Consider the following 27,970-nt stretch of genomic DNA (forward strand, 5'->3'; position numbering starts at 1 on the left):
TATGTTTTGGCACTTACCAAATTCTAATCCAAACATGGATTTCCAATTTGATAGAATTTGTTGAAAGAAATCGTTTTTTACCTTTGAAAGATAAGGAGCAGTGGGAAACTTTGGGTAAAGTGGAGTTAAATTGTTGCAGCAGAATTATTTAATAAGCCAGGTTTTTATGCATAAATAGCAGCCTTAGGATTGACACACAGGTCAGTCCTGTGGCGAAAACAAGTTTTTTCCAGACTTCCAAAATCGCATCCATTTTGTCCAGGCAGGATTTTGAAAAGATCATTTATGTCATTGTTGTCGTACGCTTTGAGTATTGTTTAAAACTGTATTCTGGTGTAAGAAAGGCAGATTTTTCTCATCTTCAGCTTGTCGAAAATGCAGCTACTCATTTTCTAACTGGACCGCAGAGGCTCTCTGGGTGATAAGGAACTGGTTTTAAAATTCTCTAAAGTTTTTTAAGTGTTTAAGGGATCTGTTGGACTTGTCTCCAATCTGCAGCTTTGGAGCTGCAATTGGGTCTTTGGACCTCCCACAATGGCTCTTAATTTCTAAAAATGATAAAGAACCACAAGAAAGAATTACACTTTCTTGTGGTTTTGCTCTTTATAGAGTATCCAGTAATAACTTTATTGAATTTATGCATCAGAAATCTGAGTGGTCTTCTGAAATAACTGTTGTTTTATACTGTGCAAGAAGAAGTTACAGGTGTATATAGAGTATATAAAATTCTATATTGTTTTTCACAATATCAAGACTTTAGCTGACACTAGTTGTTTTGAAACAGTGATCTTCTATCCCTTAGTAACCAAATAAAAGAGTAATCCCAGTTTAATGACTAAAGAAATAAATCAAACATAAAACGATTGACGACTGAAAGAGAAGTTCCACCAGAACTGAGAAAGGAGCATCAGAGTAATAATATCTGATTAGGGGTTTGGTTTTTATCAGTGTCTCTGTAAGGATGTCTCTGAAATGCAAGGTTTTGCAAGTGAATTGAGTTCTTAATACCCGTCCTAAATCTGAGGGAAGATTTGGAGGAGAGGAAAAGGAGAATTCAAAAGAATTAATGAGCTCAAGATGATCCATGAGCTCTCTGCTCTGAAGGCAGTTTTATCAGAAAATCAAACGCTTTACTTGGTGATGGTTGTTATGATCACTTCTCAATAAACCAGACTGGATCCCTGGACCTTTGGTTCTCACTGTTGCCTTTTCCATCACCACTGACACTATGAACAGGCCTAAAGATAATTCTGGGGAAAGTAGTAAAGGGTGTCTTATCTGGCTCAGGTCTTCGAAGTTATGCAGAGTGGGAAACTATGCAAACTATAGATGAAGAAGAAAACACTCCTTAAGAAGTCTCTAAGTGATGCTGAGCATGTTGAAGTGTAGAGGAAAAACAAGAGAGAGCTTTGCTGTAGCTTTAAACAAAGATTAAAGTCTCAAAAAGTTCAGCAAACAAAAGCTAATTTTTTCTCTGCTGAATGCTGAACAGGTTGATCAGACTTGATAAATCCAAGTGGGCTGTTTCTTGTTCTGTGTGGCTTAGTCTGCCCAAACTATAGTCAGCATTTGAGAGCTCACAGACGTTTCTCTGTTTTAATGTCATTAGGCTCTGATCCCAAAAACATATGCTCATGGGAAATTAGACAATCAAAGCTGAAAACCCACCACCATTTTTTAGAGAGGCAGAAACACCAGATAATATATTTTTGGCTAAACAGCAGCCTATTTATAGGTCTAAATGTGTTATTATAAGAAAAATATATGCAAAAATGCATTCCTTTCAAAGCTTACTCTGTTTTAAACCAACAAAGAGATTATTAGCTTAACGACTATTGTTTTGACTTTTATAGAAAGTCATAAAATTAATAAAATACTACATATTTGTCATAAACATTGCATTTGGACATGTACACATTCTCAGGAAATGATTTTGTGGAAATTTTCATGAATTTACAGCATCTGTTTAAAGTTAATTGGGTAAATGTTAAGCAGATTGGCATCATACCTTTATGTTATGTTAATTCATTTGCAGTTTGAAAATATAAAACAGAAGCTGTACATATCATATAAAATGTGTTTTCTTGTTTATTTTCTATTTTTTGTATCTTTCTAAAGGTGTTTATTGTACATTTAAGTTACAACATTAAATGAGTTGACTGTTTTTTTGGATGTCCAATATTTCTCTTATTTATTTACTTTAGCAATTCAAATTATTTTGCTTCCTTCTGAGATACGGCTTCAACTTTGCAGCTTTCTGCATCCCTTAAAGGTAACAAGTAATACTGAATTTGACATCTGCATTTTACTCAGCAAGTTAAAAAAAACAGCTTCCGGTGTTTTGGCAAGGGAAGCTTATCAGGGAAGAGAAAACGTCCACAGGCGCCGAACTGGAACAACTCGGGTCATTATGAGTTCGGAAGAGGAAAGAAAAATTTAAAGTTAACATCTCCTTTTGTTTCTGAACAAAATCTAAACAAAAATGGCTTCAAATTTTATTCTAATTTTAAAAAATCAGTTCTTAATTTATAGTTTCAGCCCAACACTTTTTGTTCTTACAAAAACACCAACTGAAACCATTTATTGAATCGCCAAGAACTACAAGAATAGTTTCAACTGCTGTAAAGAAATCTTTAGCACACTCTAAGGTTGCCACCAGTGCAGAGTTTGCTGATGAATGGCAGAGGACCTGTGTGTTTCTGTTTCTGCACACACCCTGAGACTTTTACACTCTGGACAGTCAAGGAGGGCAGTAAAGAGTCACTTCTCTCTCAGAGTAAAACATAAAGGATAGACTGACATTCTGCAGAAAGTAGCCAGATTGCACTGTGGAGGACAGGGATAAAATTGTTTTGTACAATGAACCACCCTTTAGACAGCTTAAGGCATCTGGAAAAAGAATTATCTGGAGAAAAAAGGCGATCTCGACAACATAATGGAGCAGGCCCACAAAAAATGGCCTGAAAAGGATGAAAACATTCCCCAGCAGCAACTTTTCTCAACAATCCAGATTAAGTGATGAACAATACAGTAGTTCCTCTAGCATGATGCAGTACCTAACTTAAATGGTCGACTGAATAACAGACTTCTGCAGCACCTGTGGCGAGCAAGTAACTTGAATCAGGTGCACTGGAGCAGAGACATTGCATGGCTGTCCCACACCTCATCCGAAGCCAAGCAGGCACATGGTTGTTAGATTTTTGTATTTTCACACGCAGAAATTTTATGTTCTAAGCATTGTATGTAAAATCTCTGCAGACAGCCTCTACAAAGGACAACAACTCTGCAATTTCCATCCAGGAATGTTTAGCCATTTGGCAATCTTTGTGAGTATCTTGTGAAGAATTATGCAAATGTCCATAATTCCTCTCCATGTCTCATAGACGCTCTTCAAAAGTATTCATGTCTCCTGCAGAAATATAAGCAAAATAGTGGAAATGGACAAGTTGAAGCAAAATATCATCTTTGCTGTCTGAGAGTATATCTGCATAAAGAATGGCAGTAAACTTCTGACCAATCACACAACACATTGCACAGAGCTCTGTGTGAAATAGTTTGACCCAGGTCTGGTGTCTCTAAGGAAGAGGAGCAGGATGGTTCCGCAGTTACACAGTTTTTAATGACATTTTGACTCTTTAAATGAAGTATGGGTTGTGTTCGGGACAGTGAATCCTGAACACAACCCATCTATTCCTGCTTATCTCTGCGGGGTCTGGTGTCTGTCTCCAGCAGTTATTGCAGGTAACATCCTGGACGGGTCGCCAGTCCATGACAGATCAACACAGAGACACACAGAACAAAGATTCATGCACATACATGGCTAAGGACAATTTAGATAAACCAGTCAAGCTCAAATTAATGTTTTCGACTGTGAACTTCAAACTCCAAACCAAGACCAAGACCATCTCACTGTAAGGCAGCAGTTCTACCAACTGTCCCTCCATGCAGACCTAAATCTCAATACCAGTGAGAATCCATTGCCCTTTGCAGAAAGTTTATGTAACTTTCAATAAAAGTCTTTGAAAGGTATTACATTTTCATCACTCAACTTCACTATAATAGAACATCATCTTAGAAAAAAGCACTAACACTGAATGTTCCTGAGTCTGAAACAAGCAGCTGGAAGACAGGAAAGATGTGGGTTTGAATAAAACAAGATGAAAGAAAGAGGAATAATTTTATGACTTTCCTTAGCTGACATAAAAATTGTTTTGAAGAACAAATAATGATTTCCATTTTTTTTGTCGTTTTTCTTCTTTTTCAGGAGACAACAATGGATGGCCGCACCTTTTTGACAAATATTTTGGCATGCCGAGTCATAATACCAGGACCAAGTCCAACATATGCTGTAAGTATTCTCTAATGTGTTTAAAGCCATTCTTTACACAGAATGAGGTGAGAATATGGTGTTGGCAGTGTTTTTTGGAAATATGAAGAACACAATTATGTGTGTTATGTATTGTTTTAGGAACAGTATCGGTGTGTGTGTGCAGACAGGAAATTTGCTGGATTTTGGCCAGTTGTGAGAAATATTTACTCATATGCTCTGTTAATTTCTAAAAAGATGAGATACAGCCAGGTTCAGAATTTAATGATAGTTCTGCTGCAGATTCCTTTTGTGTAGGTTTTCATTCTGTCATTAGAGGCCACCCGTTGATGTCGGCTGTAAACAGAGTTTTTTTCTTTGCATTGTCATCAAAGTAAGTACTCAGTTTTTCACAATGTGATCTTTACAGTAGGAGGATGTTCTTTCTTTCATCTCTGAATGTCTCTGTTTCCTGCCACTGGCTTATTTGTGAAAAAAAGCAAAAGAGGGGGGAAAGGATTTAGGGTGAGTAGGTTTGCTTTGGTGTTATTGAATGTAAACCCATTCTGAATGTGCATCATGCCTCAACCCACGTTATTCGCTTCAAAAAATCTCCACCAGCAGTGGAAACTGACTGCAGAAAACACAATTAACCAATCACAGCTCTGGTGGTCTTCAAAGCATCTCTTGTCATGTTTAAGAAGGTGCATGTTTAACACTTTAAACCCTTTCATTTTGTCCATTAAGCAACAGCGTCAATCCATTTTAAAGGAGAATTCTCATACATGAGTGACAAAAATGTGCTTCGAGTTTTAGGATCAAATTTTATACAGTTGTACATTCAGAAAATCTGAACAGTTTAAGCTTTTTATCAGTAAAATGTATGGTCTGAGTCCCACTTAACACCAGGAGCAGACTGGCAATCTTTCTGTTCTGGTCAAGTCTATAACAGCTTTCCAGTGTGGTACAGTGGCCTGCCTGGTTCATTCATCAAAACCGTTAGAGTGCCTCTAAGAGCAGAGAGTGGGTGTGTGTGTCACAGCAGTGTGTGAACGCCATGCAGTTACATTTAATACGGTAGAATATGCTTCCTGATGAGGCTCATTTGTTAAAATAAAAATACATTAACTTAAACTAACTTAAAGACTGTTGTTTTGGTCAATCCATGGCATCAACAAAAAGCTCTTAAGTCTGTGTAGCTCAAGTCAAAACCCAGCAGGACTCACTACTTTCCCAGGAGAGGATCAAAGGTTTGCGTCCCCTGAGGATAGCATTATGGCAGCCAGTGACACTAAAACACAGCGTGCTCTCGTTCTCCACATCCATGTTTTCTCACTCTGTCTTTCTTATTCTAAAACAATTTTCAGCCTCACAGAGGTAAACAAGACTGGAAAGAGGGTTTTTATCAGGTGCTGTTCAATTCCTGTTTGAAATGTGGTTTAATGTGTTGGCTCTGAAGTAGCACCAAGTTTCATTCATTATGTCATTAAAGCTAATAATCGGATGTGCGGCCAGAGAACTGGAGTTCACAAACGTTCTCTACATCAATGACACAGAGTTGATTTCAACATGATAGCATTAAAGTAATTTTCAGTGTCTGGTGTTAAGATTCTCAGCAGGCGAGGCTTTCGGTGTCCAACATTCCCGACTCTTTTCGTGCTTCTGCATCTTCTGAGGCTATTAGAGGTCATTCAGCAGGCTGTGAAAATAATGTCGCCCACCACTCAAGAGGTCTCAGAGCTTGGCTTTGTTTATGCTTCACAGACGCAAACTTGTTTGTGTCTCATATGAATGTCGACTTCCTCTCCTGGCTGGTAAAAGCGATCGTACAAAGAAGCCACCACAAAGCTCTTAAAGTTGAAGCACTTTGGACTTTCCTCTTGGGCATAATCCGAAATATCCTGAAAGTGTTTGGGTTGAGTTAGTATAATTTATGTTGTATTCTAGAAGAAAACAAGCCCAATGCTTTAGTATATTTTTATTTTCTTCTGTGCCTTCAACTATGTTTGTCAGAAAATCCTGACAAACACAGAAATTCTGTTTTTTGTTTTGTTTTATTATATCAATATGTGTTCATTAAAAAGCATTTCTCAGACTAGACATGTTAGAACCATGTTGACTCTAAGTTTCCTACTCTTCTCTTCACATTGCATAAAGTTGTGCAAATATCTATATAGTTGCAAACTTAGTAAAGTGTGTCACTGTTGTCAGATCTATATTTTTCTGAACAGTGACAACATTACATTTTTATCTGCTTGACAAAAAAAATCTGTTCAAGATTTACTCTAAACTTCTGGAGATATGTGTATATGGATATTAAAAAAATGCAATTTACATCTCCAGACATTCTTTTTTCAAATTTGTTTATCTAGAAGATAAAAAAATATAAACATGTTTAAAATGTGTTTGAAATTTTTAAGTTGAGCTGAACTGAGCTGGTCTACATGATCACTAAATAACCCTTTTTGGAAATAATTTTTCATTATTCAGATGAGTCGTTTCGTTTTCTGCTGTGTCATGTTGTGTCATGACTGCAACAGAACATTTTGCAAACATGACTTCCACCATTTAGCATTTCGAGTCTGTATCATTGGAAGAGGTGAGTTGCTTATCACCGAGCAGGTCAACATGAGTCAATCTGCCATAATTCTAATACTTGTATTCACATAAAGTGAATAGCATGTGAGAGATATCTTTCTCAGTTATTTATACTTATCTTAGCAGAGGGATTGTAAATTATAATATGCTGAATTTCTACGTATTTTTTGTGACCAACACAAAGTGTAACATCATTGACACATCTGGAGGATACTTATTTTTGGAAGAATATCATTCCTACATTGTCACAGAAGAAGAGAATATGTTGCAGTATTCATCATGGGTGTCCCTCTTTCCACATGTCATGTTGTTGAGCAGTTTATTGACACCTGTTTTCTGTCCTTTTCATTTCAAAAGGAGTGATGTGTTTGGTGAGTCATGTAACCTTGAGCCTCATTCAAACATAGCTGACAATTTTTAAATTCAATTCTTCAGTGACTCTACCCTGACCCATCAAACTGACTTTATCAAAGTTTGATAAACATGACAAATGTTTAAAACACCAACAAGGTAATTCCTAAAGATCTGTTGGCTAAAAGATGTAACAAAGTGGATGGATTTGTTTCTTCATCTTTATGTTCTCTCAGATGGAGAGGTTTAACCCCAACAGTCGTTTTGTCTAAACAGACATCACTCTGAAACTGGAAATCATGTTGTTCTCTTGCCACATAGCTGTGGCCCCTAATCCCCAAGATACATTTATAGAATCAAGATTTATTCGTAAACAAAAGCACAAAAATAAATAAACAGCGAGTGAGAGACATGTTTCCATAAACTCCACAAACATGTAGCTTCCAGACTCCATTGGTAAACAAATGGTAAAGTATCTTAGGTTTGATTTTTTTTTAGGAGTAGAGAGTAAAACATTTGACTCAAGATTTAATATGGAGGATGGGAAGATTATAACACATTTACCTTCTTTCAGATTGTATATTCTCAGTTGTTGTTTCCTTTTTTTTATCCAAATTTCCTTATTTTACAAAGCAAACTGCACAATAGTTTCTCAAGACCAGAAAAATCCTAAGTAAATCTTAAATGGCCCAAAACCTATTGTTCAAGACAAATTTAATAAATTATAGAGAAATAATCAGTGTGCAAGACAGATAATTATTCAGAAACTGGTGGTTTAATATATACTTACAGTCGTTCAGGCATCCTGGATAATATGTGAAACACAAACAGAAATCTTTACAATACACAAACAATCTATTCCCTGCCAAGGTTAAAATTTTAACTTACAATGTGACACTTTTTACTCTGGTAGAAGTAAATCTATCTTTCCCCACAGAGTATAACTAACTTCATATGTTTGTAACTTATTATTAATTGTAATGGATGGATATGCAGTGTCATCTGATGTTACATTTACACTTCAGGAATATTTTCCCAACAACACCAAGCCCAAACTTGTTTTTTTTTTGTGTGTGTGTCGTGAAACCAAAATTAAATTGGCTGCCTTCCATCTGCGGCTGATCCACCGCAGCACAGTGAGGTTTGGGGCCATCAGTTGTTTATTTCAAACAGCCAACTCATTTATTGCAAGTGAAAGATTCCCCAGCTGCTCTACCCTCAATTACTACTAGAACAGCTGTAATCTCTTATCTGGTTAGCGTGAATGGACCTCCAGCCATAATTGCTTACACTTATTGCAGTCAGGCCAGCGGCTGTTTGGACAGCGATAAAAATTATTGCATTTCTTTTTGCACAGTGAAGATTGGACTGACTAAGATAAAACGTGTTGGAGAAGAATCTTTTTAGCTGCTTCTGTTTAGCCTTATATAGAAAAGTCTGTATTCCTGTGTGCTACCAGTTTAAGTGCAACTTATTTTAGGATCTAATTTATTGACATGTTATTGATTTAAAATCTTTCCATTATGAATTTTTAGCTATTTAAAAATCATGAAGATAATTCTGTATTCTGGTAGGCCATTTACTGTGTTTGTGCTGCTCCACCGTTTTAACACCATTAACTTTGGTTCAGTTTGGTAAAACATCCCAGACTTTGATCCTGTTCAGTTCACACATATAATGAATATAAATGCAGTTAGTTAACATTCCTTCACTAATAATCAAGAGTATCTCTTCTTATCGAGAATGCTAATCATGCTGGTTTGAGATGACTCCACAGCTTCCTAATTTTTTTAAGTTGGAAAATTTGTGTAATATAGAAAATAAAACTTTGAACCATTTCAAAACTTTTACCATGTAATGTTACATTCATGCTTATTTAGATTAAATTAGCTGAAAAACAAAAAAACTTCCAATAACTTGATTATCCTGAATGTTGAGGCAATTATTTGTTTAAACACCTCCCAACACATTAGTCTTCAAAACAAAATGGTTTATTTTCAGACCTACTCTAAGAAAATTGTTTAGATATTTGGATTAGAGAACATTTTTATTTTAACTTTCTTTTTATGTTTTTTTTCATGACATAGATAAAAAACTACATACTTTTCTGTGTGTAGTTTCATATAAAGTGTTGCGTAACTTTACATAACTTTACGTAACTACTTTTTATATGAAACTACACACAGAAAAGTATGTAGTTTTCAGAAAAAAGAGTGAGCAATAGAAACAGACGTCATGAAGGAACCATCACGTACTGAACATATATGGATTTAGATTTTAAAAATGCATTTACATCCTGTTTTACTTAATGTTTCTTTATTTTGAGTCCTTTGTATTTTTAGCAATCTTTGCTTTGACTGACTTTTTCTTTCTTTTTCTTTTTTTTGCTCTGGCTGCGGTTAAGGGTTGTTTCCTTGAAAATGTGAAGCTTAAGGAAGATTTTGGTTGTCTCTACCTCTACACTTTGTTTCATAAAACCATAATCTGAGCATATTTTTAGCATGTAAGAAGTTTGTTTCTGCATTACCTTTGACAGATTTGGCCAAACCAGCTTATGCCCTTAAAAAGGCATGTTGTGTAATCGGAGCATTGTGGAAACGGTCACAATAATTTAGGTATTCATGTTGGGGATTTCTGCAGTGTTTTTCTCCAAGCTCAAAATAAAAATATCCATACATGAGATTAAGGCTATGGACATCGACTGAGGTTCTTTTTGTTTTATTTTGTTTGTTTATTCATTTTTTTGTTTCCATTTTGGAGCTTTTCATTTGCAGCTGTTTGTTTTTTTGCCCAATTTTTTTTACCTCAGACTCTTCAAAACTTCCAGGCTGGATGCATCAGGCATATGGAGCTGAAATGGATGTTTTTTATTCAGAGCACATTTGCAACACGCACAATTTAAACCAAATACATTTGTCTAAATTTGTAATCAACATGTTGATTATCCCTGTGATTATTCGGCCTGACTTGGCTCCCATTCCCTTATTTATCTGCTTTAACTCATGTGAGAATCAATAAAACAAATATGCTCAGGATCCACATTAATCTATTCATCAATGCAAAATTGCATAAAAATTTTAACCTATTGCCTTTCAGCAACAACATATTGCATAAGCAGTTGCATACATTTTGCAACCTTTTTCCATCTTGCACCTCAAATGGTTGTTGCTATTTTCATACCAAGCAGTCAGGTGTTAAGCTGAACTATATATATATATAACTGGCACACAGTATGAATTAGCTATTTAAAAAGCATGAAATGGAGCCAATTATAATAAAAGATGGGACATTTCCTTCCTAGCACTGTATCTCATTTTGATGACATTACATGTTTATTGGCAGTCTTTTTTAATGCTCTAAGAATTATTAGAAAACGTCACCAGAAATTAGAACTAAATAGAATTTATTGATTGAAGTCAGTTGAGGTTTCATAAAGCGACTAAGCCACAAAAACCCATCACTAAGGAAGTTTGCTGTGTAGAATTATTTGTCCAAGATCACATAATTCCTAATCAATAAATTAGAATGCTATTGTTATTATTGAAAAGTCAATTTATTTGAGAAATTTTACCTCGAACTGAAACATATGAAATGTTCTATACAAATTAACTTGATTGATTGAAATGACTTATTGAAAATGTGTAATTATGTATGATAAAATCTGCTGTTCAAATAAAACCTTTCATCAACTTTTTGTGGCTCATGTTGCGCTCAAATACAAATGTTGTCCAGGTGTGACGGATTTTTACCCACTGAGATAAATAAATATCCTGTTTTAGTAAATTTCATCCTCCATATTTAAAAGGTCAGATCCAAATTGTAATTGTTTGTAAAAGCTGGGCTAACCTTATAATTAAGGCATTTTTTGTAAAAAATCTGCTTTACTTTTTTTTCTCACCTGGTGGTTTAATCTATAACCTTTCGTTCTTCAGTAGGTTGTCATTCCTGCAAGCAGCTCCACTCATAGCTCTGCAGGAGGACCATTTGATTGACATGTCCTCTGATGTCCTTTTCCTGTCTCGCAGTGCTGGGCGTCGTTCCTGAGCTCTGCCAGTGCCGAGACCTGGAGCTGGACTGTGACAGCGCTCAGCTCCGAGAGATCCCCATAGTGGCGATAAATGTCACCGTTATGTGAGTAGAAAATAACCCCTTCTGTTTTAGGGATGGTCTTTTTTCAGCTTCATAAAGCTCAACAAGTCATTCATCAAAAGCTTTCACTGTCATTTCTTATTGGAAATGTTGTCATGGATGTCTGTCCTCAAGGACCCCAGGTTGGGGGAAAAGGAGAGGGCCTGTCAATGCTGAAAAACTTATTCAAGAACAAAGAAGTAAAGTCTTACCTTGACAAGTGTTTTCACTTTTTCTACTGCGTAATAGAGAAAATTATGTTACCCAGTCGACTAAATTAACCACAATTGTGTGTACTTTCTTAATTGATATTCATATTATATAAAAAGATTTTTCTTGAGGATTTAACAGTTTTAGTCTAGAGGAAGCTAAACATGATCAGTTCAGTCATCTGAAAAAAAAAAATTCACACAAACTTTTAGATTTAGGGTTTTACGAATCAAACTAAAGTTTGGCCTGCTAGAAATCAGCCCGTTATTGAGAAATGATTGCTTGTTGGAGGTGTGGACTCTGTTGAAGTTTTAAACAATTAGACATGATTTTACCTAATTGCTTTTGGCCATGAGGTACTGTATGTAATTCACTATAGCGCAATGAAGCTTTGCAGCTAAAATGTTTTAAAAGTTTCTCATCCTCCAATTTTAATTGCTCAATATTTGGAAGTGCGAACAACACGGACTGAATGGCTTCATTTAATTCCTCTGCTGCCAAACTACAGCCATATAGACAGATTGCAATTTGAAAACAGCGCAAGAAATCAACATCAATTGTTCACAACAACTCCTTTTGTTCATAGATTTGCCTAAAGAAATCAACCTCAATGGGAGAAATCTAAGATGGAGCACTGAAGGGAAATAAAAATCAGGTGGAACGAGGAGATGATGAGCAGACTGACTAAAAATGATTTATAAATCTAGTCTGAAATGCACAAAACACAACAGAATGTTGTTGTTGTGTCTGGGGTAACTGCAGTTAAACAACAAAAAGGAAAAGTGTAAAATAATTATCCAGTCACTAAAATAATCACATTGGCAACAATATCAAAGTATCTGTATGACTTTATCATTGTGTTATGTCTGTGTGGAGACTGAAAAGTTGAAGTTGACATGTGTTTGTTGCACGGCTCACTTACGGTCCCTCTCCAGGATTTCATAGGTAGGCTAGAAACTTGACTGGATCATTTTTCAGCCATTCTGTTTCAGAATTGCTGCTGTGTTTAAGATCATTGTTCTGTTGGTAAAGCAGTTTGAGCCTGAGCTCAAGCTGGCAGGCAGGTGACCTCTGAGTTGACCCCAGAATATTTTAGTATACAGAGGAGTCCATGATGACTGCAAAGTACTCTGTTAGTGTGGCGGCTCATCATCAGCGCTCCTTCACCATGACTGACGGTTGGTGTTAGGTGTTTACTGTGTTTACTGTGTTTAGTTTGATCCAAACAAGGAGTTATCTATTTTGATTACGTCTGTCCTTTGGACTTATTCACTTTGTTACATTATAACTGCAAATCTTTAAAAACTTTTATTGGCCTTTTTGTAATAAAAAAACATAAAGTAGCATGTAATTGTGACATGAAAAGTAAGACATGCACGTTTTCAACACTTTATTTTACAATTAAAAGTTTGAAAAGTGTGGTGTGTCTATGTAGTCTACATAAAATCCAGCTAAACCTCTTACCTTCAGAAAAACAAACAGTGTTTCAGATTTCCTAATCTAAACAAAACAAACAAACTAAAAATGGGACGAAATGCAGAATTCCTATAAGTCTGTTCCTGTAAAGCGTTGTAATTTAATCTCAGTAAATCTAACTTTATAATTTTCAAATAAAATATACTTTGCTACAAAATGTGAAAAAGAATAAAAGAGCAAGAAGAGTTTTGGAAGGAACTACAGCTGCTGAGTTTTTGTCATTTTCTGAACATTGCTTGTCTGACCTCGGGGTGAATTTCCTGACATGTCCACTTTGGAAAAGATTGACGGCTGACTCTAATGGCCTCCACTTTGAAGTAATCTATGTCACTGTAGAATGGTGGACTTCAGATTATTTGGAAACAACTTCATAATTCTCCCAGCAACAATTGCTTCCTAAATGTCACTGCTGGTGTCTTCCTGTTGGTAGTGTTTTCAGACCGCTGCAGACCAGCTACCTGCCAAATCTTCTGCTTATCAGAAGGTTGTCACTGTGATCAGGATAAGATACTCAAACAAATTTGATCAGCAGCTAAATCTTTTCCATGCTGGCTTTTGTTTATATTATTGTGTGTTTTTGTACCCTTCTTGTTGGGTTTAAATAATCTTACCACCTAGTAAAAGCAAAGACTGTTTTCCTGATATGTCAGATCAGGAGGTTGTACAGCATTTCTCTGTAACTACCTCCATGGCTCGCTTGCCCTGAAGTCTATTTCTTTCCACAGTTAGACTGTAAAGGCTGAGTAATTTAAGTCCAGATTGTGCCTCTGCTTCCATATCTTTATAATGACACAATATTGATCTTTTGATTCTTCCAGCTATGTACTTTTTAGCTTTCAAATCTCACTGATTTCATTCATGAAGACACTCACAGTGCATGAGGATCTAAACTCTGATTGCCTTCTTTTCTGTAGTTCACCAGATCTGCATTTATGTTCAAAATAAGAGCAACCTATTTATCTTTTTAATTGAGTAATGTTATGGCTTTGATTTTCATACAAATGGGTTGGAAACTGTAAACATGAGTAAAAACTTACCAATACATAAAACCTTAGGAAATTAAACTGTTATCAGCTGTTTTTCCATCTCAAACATCTACTGGATAAACTTTAAAATGCTCAAAGATTTTGCTTTTATCAGTTGAAATGTTTTACCATTTTTGTTAAAGTTGGTCAGTGTGTTCTTAAACAAATGATAACATCTTTGGGTTGTTCTTTCAACAATAATGGTGCATTAAGGGGTTCTGGCGGATCCTTTACGTGCTTATAGATTGAAGGAGAAATTATTATGAATAATAGTTTTTTATGTTTTCCTGTCTTCAAATCCTCTTTTTAATTTAGGCCTTCTTTAGTTCTGAATTATATATGGAGAAACCAATTTTACTTGAGGGTTCAGAGAGGAATGTGCTATAACCACCAAGTACTGCCTTCCCCTTGAAATGAGAGGCACTTGTTTGACCCCTGCTGATTCACAGAATGAAAGACTTCACTGATTGATTTCTGTAATCCTGGTATTTTAAACACACCCCTTGTTAATTAATGATTTTATTATACAAAATCAGCACCATGCACGTCTGGTCTGTTGATTTTCAATGGCTCTGCACCTACTGGTGCTAAAATATGTACTTCTGCCATAAACAGCAGTCGATCTGGCTATGCTGTTGCACTCTGAATGTTTTCAACAAAACTGTGAATCTGCAAAAATTTCTATCAGCTCGAGTGTGTAAACTCCTCTTTCAACATTTGTTGGGTTCCTGAAAAGCTGAGTCAATCAATCAAATTTTATTTGTATAGCACATTTCAGCAGCAAGGCATTTCAAAGTGTTTTACATCATATCAAACACAGAAACACAAAGAGTGTGTAACTCCAGGATGTTTTTTCCAGCTGGCCTTGTCTCACATCATAGCAGATGTTGAACTTAGCCAAAAGCAATGGAGCATATGTCTTTGTCCATTCATCATCAATGCAGAAATTGTCTTTGGTCATTACTTTTGTCAAACAGTATCGCACAGAGAAATTGTTGTTTAAAATAGTGGAGAAATATTGCATTGCATTGGGAAATTGAAAAGATAAAATGTCTAAAGTGGCATCCTATTCATGTTTGATAAATTACTTCCCTTTCTGTCCTTTCAAAAGCATGCCTGTTGGTGGTCTTTGTGTGAAAAAGTCAACATGCTGTGTTTGACTGTCAGCTTAAATTTTTGCAGTTTACCAGACCAGAAGAGCAAAGAGGATTGTGTTATAATTTCCCCAGAGTCCACAAGTGAACACATCTAAAAGTCTGGTATGACTACAAGTGATGAAATTACACGTTAGTAACATTTTAATCCATTCAAAGGTTTGGAAGCAAAAACTGAATCAACTGGACAATTAGGAGTCTCTTGATAAAACTGAGTTTGTAAGATAGATCAGCAGCTTGACCAGGTGTAGCATGTTTATGGTTTCAATTTTCTAACTGATGACCAAGTGTGAAAAGATGTCAACAAAAATATTATTCATCAGGCTTCCTTTGGCGTTTGTGTGATAAATCATTTGAAATTTTATGTCTGCACTTATTTGCCTTGCCTTATATTCAATAAACATAAGTATATTCTAAAAGAATTAAGACAACATTAGAAAAAGGCGACATTATGTTAAGAATGTGAAAATGAAAATCTCATCTTTTGCAAATGGAGATGGAAAAAGATAATTTGTGTGTGGTATTTTAATGGTTTTCATGATGCAAGGGTTATTTTAATTTTATTTTAATTTTTATTTTAATTTTATGTAAAGACCAACTCAAAATAGTGCATAATTGTGGAAGGAAAATGAAACACGGTTTTCAAACTTTTTACAAAGCAAGCATTTGTATTCAGACCGTTTGAGTGGAGGTCCGTTTTCCACAGAAAAATTACCTTACATGTACAACAACAGCTACAATGGGATGGCTTAGGTCACAGCTTATTCATGTATTACAGGGGCTTAGTCAAAGTCTAGAGCTAAATCCAATCTGACTGGAACTGAGCTATTTCACAAAGATGCGCAAAAATGTAGTCTAGCTCGCAAAGCTGGTAGGGAAATACTATGAAAGACATGGAAATTATGGTTCTACTATGCATTTACTCAGGGAGGCTGGATTCATTTGTCAAACGGTTCACCTTTTTACTGCAAAAGATTTTTTTCTAAATAATGTATCATTTCCTTCCACTTTGCTGACATGCATTACTTTGTGCTGGTTTGCCACATAAAATCCCATTAAAATATGTTGAAGTTTTCAGCTGCTACATAACACAATGTAGAAAAAATCCCTGCTGATTAATAGTTTGGCAAAGCTTTAATTAATGTAATAATTTTTAATGATAACTATTAATTGGTCTGCACACTAACATGATCATAATTCCTTCCTATTTCTCAGGTCCTTACAAAGAAACAGGCTTCACAGACTGAAAGCAAAAGGATTCTTTAACTACCAAAGCCTTCAGAAACTGTGAGTTTCCATCATCCTCTCTCCATATACACATAAAGTAAAGGTACTTAAACCATGCACAGGAGACGTTATGAGGCTTGGAAGGCTGTTGGGCATGCTGGCAGTGTTGAATGTTCTGTTGTGTGTATGCAGATGCATTTGCCACTGACTTGTGCTGTTTATCAAGCTTGCACAGTGTCACTGTGAGGACAGGTCTAATCCTTTGCCAGAATCTGTTTGGCATTGTTGGGTTTGTGGGTTTAAATAGATTTAAAATGTCTGTTGTGTTTACATAAACAAGATGATTGAATAGCTGTTAGACAGTAAAATATAATACCAATATCCAACAGCACTAGGATGTTACCCCTAAATTTAGGCCTTCCTGCAGAGTTCTTTGTCAGTCAGCCCAACATATTTTGGCAATGTGCCTGTTTTTGTTTGCTCATTAATTCATCAGCCACAAAATGTTTCTGTGATCCTTTTGCAGATATCTACAGCACAACAATATTCAAGATGTGAATCCTGATGCATTCAGAGGGCTTCATAATCTAACAAGACTGTGAGTGAAGTAATAATTTTTCTGATTACTAGATGTTTACTGTAATTAGATTATCGTAACTTTTAACAGCTCTGTCACTATTCTGATTCTAACCTCAGATCAGTGCTGTTGTTGTGAGAATAAGTTCCTTTGGATTAAAATCCAACTCTTATTTCATTAAACATAACCACAGTAGCTTGTCAGCTCTGATTCCTGGGAGGTAGAAGTATTAAATATCACAAGTAAGAGACATGAACTCCTTTTTATTCTAGTTCTAATAGACTGTTTATTGATATTCCTAAATTTTCTTTAGCAGATTTGATATGAAGGGCAGCTAAATAAAAACAGCTGCGGTATATGGGCCAAATAGGTTCTGTACTATGGCTATTAATAGATAAATTACATCACCTTGGCAACCACCGGTGCTCACAGCCACATTTTCTTGACAAAAAAGATATTTCTAACCCTGGGTTCTGGATAAATATTTACCACTTAATTATAACATAGTTAAGTGTGGAGTGAGCGCCCCTACTTACCTCACAGATTCAGCTACAGGGAAAAAGGTGAAGAGGTTTAATGCAGTAAGGAGAGAAGACAATGGCACAAGCACCAAAACAGGATATTCTATTCAAAGCACTTCTTCTCAGTCACAGATTATGAAGCAAACTGCTGATGTCAGCAGTATGACGGTGGAGAGTTTTTCTGGAAGGAAATATGTTGTTTTTACTTTTCCGTACTCTGTGACTGTACATCTGAAGATGTAGAAGATGTACGTCTTTTTTCCTGTCAGTGTCTGTGCAAAATAAACAAAACTGAATGTTCAGAGATGTTGACTGTATATCAAAATGTGTATATATGTTTTATTTATTCATTAAAAACAATAAATAAAAAGTAAAACTGAATCATATTTTAGTTGTGACTTGCATAAGAGCAGAGGGTAGATATTGTGAGCCTTGATTGTGAATGAATAAATGGTTGCTAATGGTGTGAGTGTGGAGGTAACTTGAATGGCTTTGTAAATAAATAAATAAAAGTTGATAAAACTAAATGACTTCAGTGAGAGACAGTGTCCAGTAGATAATGACTTATGAAGTAGCACAAATAAACTCTCACAATTAAAACATAGGCTACATTTACACCAGGTTTTAATAAAAAACAATAAATAAAATGTAAACAAAAACCATTAAAAATGGAACAACAAACAAAATAAACAAAACTTCTATTCAAAAATATTAATCATAAGAATGAACATTATTGAGCTCATTTTAATTTATCATTTGATTAATTGATTAGTTGCTTATTCCCATTAACAATACTGGTCAGAACTGGAGCATAAAATGATTTTATAACTTAGAAAATGGATTTTGTTTTTTAAAAAAGATTTTTGTGTCTGAAAAGGAAATAAATATTATTATTTTGATCTATGACACTGTAACCCATATGCTCAAACTATGAGGCACAGAGTCATTGTCTTGACAAACTATTCTAATAAATACAAACCTTTCAGGACGATTTTAAGTTTTAGCTGTGTGTAAATTTAACTAAGCACCTCCAAAAAGGTTTGATTGTTTGAAAAATACCATCACAAAGAACTGAAGGTGCAGTCCAGGTTGAGCTGTAGAGATTTCCTGTGAGTCAAGGTGTCAGAGCAGGATTCCAAAAACTGAACTGGTGCAGAGCTTACTTTTCTGGTGGCTGTAGATGAATGAGCAGAGCCGACAGGCGACACGGGCTGGTTTTCACAGAGATAGGGAGGCGAGTAAGGGAGGAGCAAAGCTGGCTGGTGTTCAAAGAGGAAACAGAGGAGAGGCAGGAGCAGAGCAGGGAAATTACTGAAAACTCTTCTAGACAACAAAGAGTAGCCAGCTATAGCGTAATCCCTCAAGAAATAACGGTCGAAAAGTTTTGGAGCTCAGCGGAAACATTTACTGCAGGGCTTGATTAGTTATTTAATGTGTAAAGGGCATGAAGAAAAATGTAATGTTTTACCAAGACAAAAAAGACAGAAACACAAATTGAAACAAATCTATAACTGTATGCTGAAAAATACACTTTTCATCATTAAATTTTAACTGTTTTAGATCAGTTAGGACCAGCAAACTTAGCTCTGTTTGCTAGATTTCATTTGGTAGTAAAACTTTTTTGTACTTTGCACCAAAGCACCAGAACCTGACACAGAACCTGTCTTATGCCTAGATGTAGGATGGCTGGACATTCTCACATGGGTTTATGCGTAGGTTGTATCCATGGCTGGAGGTCCACAAAAATCAGAAAATATAAAATAGAATTTAAGCTAAGCAAATATAATATCGTTGAATAGTAAATAAAAATGAGGAAAAGTATTTGAAAATCTGAAGCTTCTTTACATATGTTGTAGCATTGTCAGTGTTTTGTCCTCACCCAGCTGTTTGGGAACTGTTGATGTAGAGGACTTTTCTGCAAAATCTTCTGTTAAATTGATTGTGATGTGGTTTAATTGGTTTTTAACACAAACAAAAAACATTTAAAGCCGTAAAATGGAAATGTTGCTAGGAAATGAATCATCTTCCAACAGATTAGAGGGACATCATGTCCTGTTACACAGCAACAGCTTCTTGTAATTTAGGTCTTTCTAGGGTTTCTTCATAATGTATGGAAAACTAGTTCATCCTTGCTGCTGGTTACCTTAACGTTACTGGTTATTATTTCAGGCGTACCCACCTTCTCACAGCTTATTGTAAAAAAATGTTCTGTCATTATAAAACATTCTAAAAAAAATTCAGCACCTATGAACCAACTTGGAATGCCATATTTTATCAAAGTTTGAAGACACCTTAATGTGACCTTTTCAATTAGATTTCATAGTCACACAAATCACACATCTGTAATACTGCACGTTTTTTCAACCATGGTGTGCAGGACCTAACTTCTCGACCCTCCCCCCTCTGGAGGCGGATGACATTGATAAAACACTCCGTGTCAAATCCAAGGGGATTTGAAGATAACCTGGACAACTTTACAGAAATCTGAGTTAACAAGAATATGGTGTAAACCTGCAATGACCTATCTATATGAAGGTGTATTTTCCCCACCTTTCATTATTATTATTTTTTTTTGTATCTCACTTTGACATGTCCTTGAATAGGCCACAGAGGCCAGAAATTCTTGCTTTATTAAATGTACCTTTCTCAAAGAACATGACATCCTCTCTTTTTATAACCCATTCGATCTGCTTCTCTTTAGCGATGCAAAACCTTATTTCTGTAATATAGAGATGAAGACTAAAATACATCTTAGATGATCGATATTGTCAATGTACAATATACAGGATGTGAATGATAAAAATAATTTGAAGGCTTGGGTAAAACATCACAGTTGTGATGTTTATAATACAGTTCTTGTTAGACCTTAACGTACATTCATCATATTCATGCATGTCATATACATTTAGACTTTTATGGCTACATTTGAGCTGTTCTTTTTCATACTTAACGTTTAAAAAAAAAAAAAGAAATTGAATTATTTTAAACAGAGGAAGTGGCTGCACGATTTCTTCCGAATTCCTGCATGCAGACAGACTGAAGTGTATACATTCAGCTTCAGTAATATTTAAATAAATGTCTATTAGGAAGCTTCACCTTGACAACACGCTCTGGACGAGTTGGAAGAACTTGTTTAAAGTTCTTCCAGACACAGGCTTGTCTGGAAGAACTGTGTCCGGCACAGACCTGACTTTAATTATAGTTCATATTTTTCTATAAGGTTCTTTAAGGTTTCAGAGCCATTGTGAAACCTTAAATGAAATATATTCTTTTGTCACATTTGTTTGTTTGATATGTACTTGCCACTTGCTCAATATAGTTTTTTTAAGAGAGAACATGGCAAGAGGAAAGATAACTGCAGTAAACAGTCTTCACCCATATATTCACCCATGTCAAACTACTTGAATAATTCTTAACAGAACCTTCAATACAGATGTTGAACTTTATTCATTATTGGAAGCTAAATGTGCTAAATGTTTTCAAAGTTAGCAAAATGCTAATGACTGAGTATAAGCTTCTGACTGACGCTAAATGCAGGCTTAGCTTTGCTTGTTAGTTTCATGTGTCATGTACAGAGTAAGGTAGCTTTTTTTTTTTTTTTTCAGGTACCTGAGTTACAACAAGATAATAGTATTGATGCCAGGAGTGTTCAAGGACCTGCACAAGCTGGAGTGGCTGTGAGTCAGCGGCTTTTATGTTCTATTGTTTCCCTTTTCCTCTCTACCTCCTTTTTGTGTTATATTATACACCACGCGTATCTCTACTGAGGCGGTTTTATCCGAATCAATGATCCGAAAATAAGGCGGAAACAACATCCTGTTTGTCTTTTCAGGATCCTGGAAAACAATAATATCCATCAGATATCTACCATGACATTTTCAGGACTTAACTCCCTTGTTTTACTGTGAGTTTCTGCCCTTACATTATATATTTGATCTTTTACTTTCATCTCATGTTTTTTGGACTATTTGAAGTGCTTGTTGTTTAGAGTTGTTCCTCCCCTGTTAAGAGTAAAAGTGTCTGAACATGAAGAAGAAATGTGTTTTTTTGTCTCTGATTGACAGGGTTTTGTTGAACAACTCCCTGACAAAGTTGGATGACATCTGCCAGGAAATGCCCAGACTGAACTGGTTGTAAGTGGGATGTCAGAAAATATCACAAACTGTCCTCTCAAAAAAGTGACAAGGCTTTTGATGGGTTTATTCTCTGTGTGTTTGTATTTATCCCCACATACTCTCTGTTTGTGTGTGTTTTCCAAAACATGTCCTTGCAGGGACTTGGAGGGAAATCTAATTGAAAAAATTGGAAATGCTTCTCTCCATTCATGCACCATGTTGACAGTTCTGTAAGTGTAAATTTGCATAATTTAATTGATAGCTAAGGCAAAGGTTTGCTCTCAAAATATTTACTTCTGACTTAAGCTTGCAAATTCTACCTAGACTCACTTAAAACTGAAGCCACCTTGTAGCCAGAGCATGAAGTCAATACGGCGATTCATTAAACGGAAGGAAGAGGGTCGAGGAACAGTGGAGTAATTCAGTGTTTATTGTCTTTTTCCAGGGTGTTGCAGCGAAACAGGATCAGCTACATACACGAACAAGCATTCTCAGTCCTCCAAAAGCTCGGAGAATTGTAAGTCAAGTCCGTTCCTCGTTTATTTTATTTTCAAATCGCACAGAGAAACTATTCTCAAAATGAAAAGAGACAAAGTTTGAGATGCTTTGGAGAAAAAGGCTGAATTAAACACTTTAACATGCAGATCATTTAGAAAAAGCGTCACATATTGTGTCTTCCAGTTCCAAGGACATTATCAAAACATTGATGGAGTGTTTGAAGGAGTGTGTGAACATCAAGAGAACAGTACATTCTGAAGGAGAGCAAATTTTAAGGGCTGTGGAAAGGAACAACAGACTTCACAATGTCTAATGAGCTCACATGTTATGATGGAGGCCTCATTGAACAAACTCATGACTGCTTTGTACTACTTGCAGTTAAACTGAGGCTGAATGATCGTTTAGATTAGCTACTGTGTTGGGGTGCATTAATTTGCTCCTTTGAAATGTTTTTGCCGCTGCAATATATATTTTAGCTAAAGTTCCCATTTTAAGAGCTTTTATTTTCTCTACAGGAGGATTATTTTGATTATTATGAACTGTTAAAAGTCTTCTACATGAACTCTGTAGTTCTGTTTCTAGAACTACAGATTTGTTCTCCTTCACTAACTTTCTTATCTGTCACAAAGTTTCACACAAAGTACATACAATGTTTTGATTGAATTTTCTCCAAATGCCTGAACCCAGAGGATATTTTTTTCAGTTTTTCATTGAGCTCATGACTTTTCCTGTAATGTAGTTGTGATGATGGAATTTCCTATTAAAAAACAAAGTAAAAAAAACAATAACTCATCAGAAGCCATTTTCATTCCAGTGCTATCCTGTATACCTCCCCAAAAATAATCCACAAAATACATCATAAAACTAGTTTCTTCTTACATACAGGTCAATTTGAATAAATTAATATTTAATTAAAAAGTCTATTTTCTTTAATTAGTTAGATTGAAAACACACATTTATATAGGGTTCAATCACTCACAGTGATATATCAAGTTTTTATTTATCTTAATTTTGATCATTATGGCTTGCATGCAGCTTCTGACATTAGGAGTATTACATATGAAAAAACATTTTTGTTCTGAAATGGGATTCTGAGACATTTTACCCTGTACTACAGAGCATTTACACTCACTACTTGGTCAAAACTTCTTTTGCATAAATTACTGTAATTCAGCAATTACTGTAAAGGCAGCATGAAATGAAGGCAATCAAGGAAGTTTAGGGTTTTATTTAATATTTATTTTGCCTTTAGTTTACCAGGTAGAATCTTGGAAAAGTAGTTCTCATTTACAAACCTGACATGATAGAAAAAGTACAAAAATACATAGAAACACATGAAAAACGTTTGACCAGGAAAACCTCAGTAATGTTTCTTCTCTTTGTAACAGTGAAGTAGTAAACATCCTGGATGCCATCTTGGAAAAATATTTCTTTATTAATCTAAAACTTTTTGGCATGTGATTGTGTGTTTTTGTTAGCTGTAAAAGTACTTTACTCTGCTTTTTGGTGTGTAAGAACAATTATTTTCACTGTCTGAATTACATAATGAAGGAAATTAAATGAATTGGCTTTCTGAACTATTGTGATTTAAGATGCTCCTATAAATTGAGCATATTTAACCTTTACAGACACAGCATTGTACCAAGTGTCTACATTAAGCTTGTTTTACTTTTCAGACTGGGTATTGTTTGACCTGCTTCTGTGCAGAGGACACCATTCCACTTCTGTTGTTTGTATATTTCTGTCTTTTAACCACAGAAGTGCTGCATTTGCCTGCAGATGTGAACCTTTTACTTCAGATTCTGTCTCCTTCTTGAGTTTTGAATAGTGCCCTCTTGCATTTATCTTCATAGCATCCCCCCAACTGTATGTTCCTTTCATCTGCTGTGCCTCACTGTTGCCTGTACAAAGCTGATAAACGCCTCATGAGTTTTAGCATCTCCTGTTCCAGGGACCTGTGAATTTTTCATGCTCCTCTAGCAGTAACTTCAATAGCCAGAGGCAACGTATTGTCTTTTCTCATTCTCCAGAACACACTGAGGGAAATATCCTTAAATTTTGCAGTAATGTCGCTTTGGACTAAAGGCTGAACTACTTAAAATTAGTTGGTCATATCTCAAAATTACTGTGACACTTTTTGTCTTGCATAAAATATAAAAAATAGACTGAAGACATTTAACAGCAAGGGAGTAATTGAAGCTTTTATTTTTCCTTGCTGGATATTTGAGGGACATAAATGTGTTATCTGTAAAATTTAAACGCTAGCGCCGTTATTGTAACATCAGACACACCTTCTTTGTCTAGGCTGTGAAAGCTTCAGGCTAATTCCTTAAGAATCCAGCTGTTTGGGTTTGACTTTGAGACTTTGGAATAAATTAACTTAGCGGGATATATTTTAGATAACGTCAAGCTCTTGACTTCTTTTTTCTTCTTGCAAATACTTTTTTTGTATCCTTTTGTCCAAAATAAGGCCTTAAATGGCTCTTTAATTATCGCTAAATCCCATCAAAGCAAAATAACCAATGTTGTTTTGTTTCTTCTTGACTCTGTAGCCAAAAGCCAGTTACATTTTGCATGACTTTATTTAATTATGTTGTATTCACAACATAATTAAACTCACCAGTAATGCACATTTCTGTAAACTCTAAGAATGTCTTTTGTCAACTTTATTAAACATACAAAGTGTTGATAATGGCTGTTGGTTATTTAATCAGAAACAAGAAAAACAGAGAGAATGCATCTTGTAGCAGGAACAGCTCTGACTGCTGAACAAAAGTCAGTTTTAGTATTTTATACATGTTTTTTAGTTACATGCATTGAACTGTAAATTGCTATAACAATAAATCTTCACTACAAAGACTTCAAAGAATGAAGCAAAATTATGATGTAACATTAAAGCACTGCTTACATCTTTGTACCTTAATCAAGTTAAGATATCTCTCCTTGCAAAAACAGATGTTGCTGCATCTTAAGATTCCTTTCTGGTTAAGAAGGTTGTGCATTCTCCCTCCTATATTTGTGGTGTAGTAGGTGATTTCAAACAAAGGTAAGCATGAAGACGCTATAACATTTTTTCCCAGTGTACTTGTATACTCATATGTTAGTGTTATGGGGAGTATCGAACGACAACAAAAGTCGAAAGTTTTCTGCTGCTTGTGGTAACAACAGCGACAAAACATTTCTCAAATTTCTTGTATTGTGCTAGCCACATTGAATCCCAAGTAGAAGGACAGCAAGAAATTGTCGCCTCATAGTATTTGTTCCATAGGAAATGAATGGAGATGGAGCGATATCACCTCCTGTGCTAAAGGTGACCTATCTTTCTTCCTTGAGCAGGTTAGGGTATGTTTTCATGCTATACAAAACATGTTCATTGCATTTTTTGCACAAAATCATTCTTAGATAATGAGATATCAGTCTGCTCAGTTCTGCCTCTTTTCAAAATGAGCCATTTTAGGCCCTCTTGTCTCTTTAAATCCAAATAAGCTGCTGCTGGTCATGCCCCCAAAATCAATGTTTACACTTGCACATAAAAATAGTTGCAAACCACAATTATGCCACCGTACCTCTTTGAAAACCAAAAGCAGAGCCTCCTGCACAGTCAAAAAAAATGCAGCAGGTGGTTTCTGGATGATAAACAATAAATGGCTTTTCCCACAGCCATTGCAGGTCATACAGTTGTAAAGCCAGCTGACCAAAGTTTGCTGGAGCTCCACTTGCATTGCTAGGTAATGGGTTTGGCTATGCCGGGGTTTCTAGTTAAAGGGGCATCGTCCTTCGATTGTGACTTAACAATTGGGAGGTTCCTGAAATGTCTTGTTTTCCAAATTCAAAAAAACAATAACTTATTGCCAAAAACCAACTGTGCAGAAATGGAAGTATAAAAACTTGCAAAAAGGGAATTTTGCAGAATAGGTCTGCTTTAAGCCCATTAGTTTAATACCCTTTGTGGTTAGTTCAGTTAACTTAGCCTCCTTCCCGCAGTTTCCCTGCCTACTCTTCCACGGATATGCAACTCTCTACTGATTAGATTCATCTGATCCACATATCACTGATGGACCAACACAGAAGAGCCACTTTATTCTGTCTAGTCTCAGGTGTTCATTTGACATCTGAAGGATAAGGGACAGTCGATTCAAGACATTATTTTAGACAGAGAAGATAACTAGGTTGGATTAAAAGAAGCCAATCAGGTCTGAAAAATTAACATTTAACAGAGGAGGTGGCCTCAGATTTTGTCTAACACCAACTCTGCAGACTGCAAAAAGATTCTGCAAGACATAGAAAAGCCAGTAGGTTCATCTCCACTCTTCCCTCCTTCGATGACATTTTTGACATCCGCTTGGCCAGCATTGCTTGTGACACCTCTCACACCTCACTACCAGTCTTCAGCTTCCTGCCCTCAGGGAGAAGGGACCAGAACACACTCCCCAACACTTCTGAGCATCTTTAAACACCAGCCTGTCAGGACGCTTAACTCTGTCCACTACCTTCTCCCTCTGACCTCTGCCAATGGATTTTAACCTTAATCTTGCTTCAAAGGTATAATTTTACCTTGTTTCTACTTTATTAATTTAAATGTTTTGAGGGAGAGAAATAGTATTTCCATTTATCTGTATCTTCTGCATATATGGTGAGTTCACAAAGAGGATGATGATCAGTCCTGATTCATGTCCTCAGGCAGTTTCACAGCAGTTCACACCATGGGACATGTGACCAAAGTCACTCATGTGTTATTGCTATGGACAAATAACATGGACCCAAGTACTGGACAATATGGAGAGCAGAACTGGTAACTTGTGTCCTTAATGACCCAAATGCTGTGACTACAGTCTTACTAGGTCTTGCTTCCAATCACATTGAGAACTGAAGAAGGCTTTTGGATAGAAGATGAGAGTTTTTCAAAGAATAAAAGAACTCCAGGGTCATTCTACTTAAAGCACTTAGAAACTCTAATGTACTTATAAAGAACACTCAGCTGTCTGCTGCAAGTTACACTCTGATAGGTGTTTAGTATTTCTTACAGACATAAGAAGACAACTAGCTACTTTAGTTTCCACTACAGTATATTTACACCAGTAGGAGTCAGGTTTGTCTTATGTCTTTGTAATACCTACTATACCTATAATACCTACTGTCATAATGTCTGTTTGACAGGATTTCTTATTGGACATGTTGTGAACTATTTTTATTGAAATGAAGTGTTGAGTTTTTTCCTTGCTCTTGTTTTTTTGTGTTATTTAAAAAGTTTAGTTCAAAACAAGACAACCAAATGGAGATTATTATTTCTTTTTTGGTCATACTAGCACCTTTGATTGCTCCTGGGTAAAATCTTGCAATAATAATTGGATTTCATGTATAGATTTCTTTTTTACAAGAAAAATCATTTTTGTTTTTAAAAAGTTGCTTCTGTTTTTTATCATAATTTCTACAAATAAGAGACACATGTAAAGGAGAAAGTATTGTGTTGTGCCTGTTTGTCTCTGTATGTCAATCGGCCAAGTCTCTGTTGTTCATATTTTGTATCTCAGCAGAAAATAGTTTGGAAACCAACAGTGCTCTATAAAAAGAAAAGCAAAAATTAGTACATGATCTTTCAGAGTCTTTTGGTTCTGAATGAGTTTGTTTATTTTTCTAATGCTTATGTGCTTGTGTCTCTGCACAGGGATCTGTCCAACAACAGACTGGTGGCCATACCTCCCAATCTATTTGTCTTACTGGAGGATTTGCTCCAACTGTGAGTTCTTAATCAAACACGACAGTAAACAGATTTTGGTTTAACTT

General features: G+C 35.7%; 1 protein-coding gene across 1 annotated transcript in view; it reads left to right on the forward strand.

Moving 5' to 3' along the window:
• The window catches only part of rxfp1 (relaxin family peptide receptor 1), a 94,350-nt gene that overhangs the window by 44,362 nt on the left and 22,018 nt on the right, over positions 1–27,970 (forward strand). The window contains exons 3-12 of the mRNA XM_032555743.1: positions 4,265–4,348; positions 11,281–11,386; positions 16,464–16,535; positions 17,002–17,073; positions 21,179–21,250; positions 21,406–21,477; positions 21,638–21,706; positions 21,847–21,918; positions 22,134–22,205; positions 27,852–27,923. Coding sequence (XP_032411634.1) covers positions 4,265–4,348; positions 11,281–11,386; positions 16,464–16,535; positions 17,002–17,073; positions 21,179–21,250; positions 21,406–21,477; positions 21,638–21,706; positions 21,847–21,918; positions 22,134–22,205; positions 27,852–27,923 — 763 coding nt within the window. The remainder of the gene's footprint in view (positions 1–4,264; positions 4,349–11,280; positions 11,387–16,463; positions 16,536–17,001; positions 17,074–21,178; positions 21,251–21,405; positions 21,478–21,637; positions 21,707–21,846; positions 21,919–22,133; positions 22,206–27,851; positions 27,924–27,970) is intronic.

Source organism: Xiphophorus hellerii, chromosome 23 (genome assembly GCF_003331165.1).
Source record: "Xiphophorus hellerii strain 12219 chromosome 23, Xiphophorus_hellerii-4.1, whole genome shotgun sequence".
Classification (NCBI taxonomy): domain Eukaryota; kingdom Metazoa; phylum Chordata; class Actinopteri; order Cyprinodontiformes; family Poeciliidae; genus Xiphophorus; species Xiphophorus hellerii.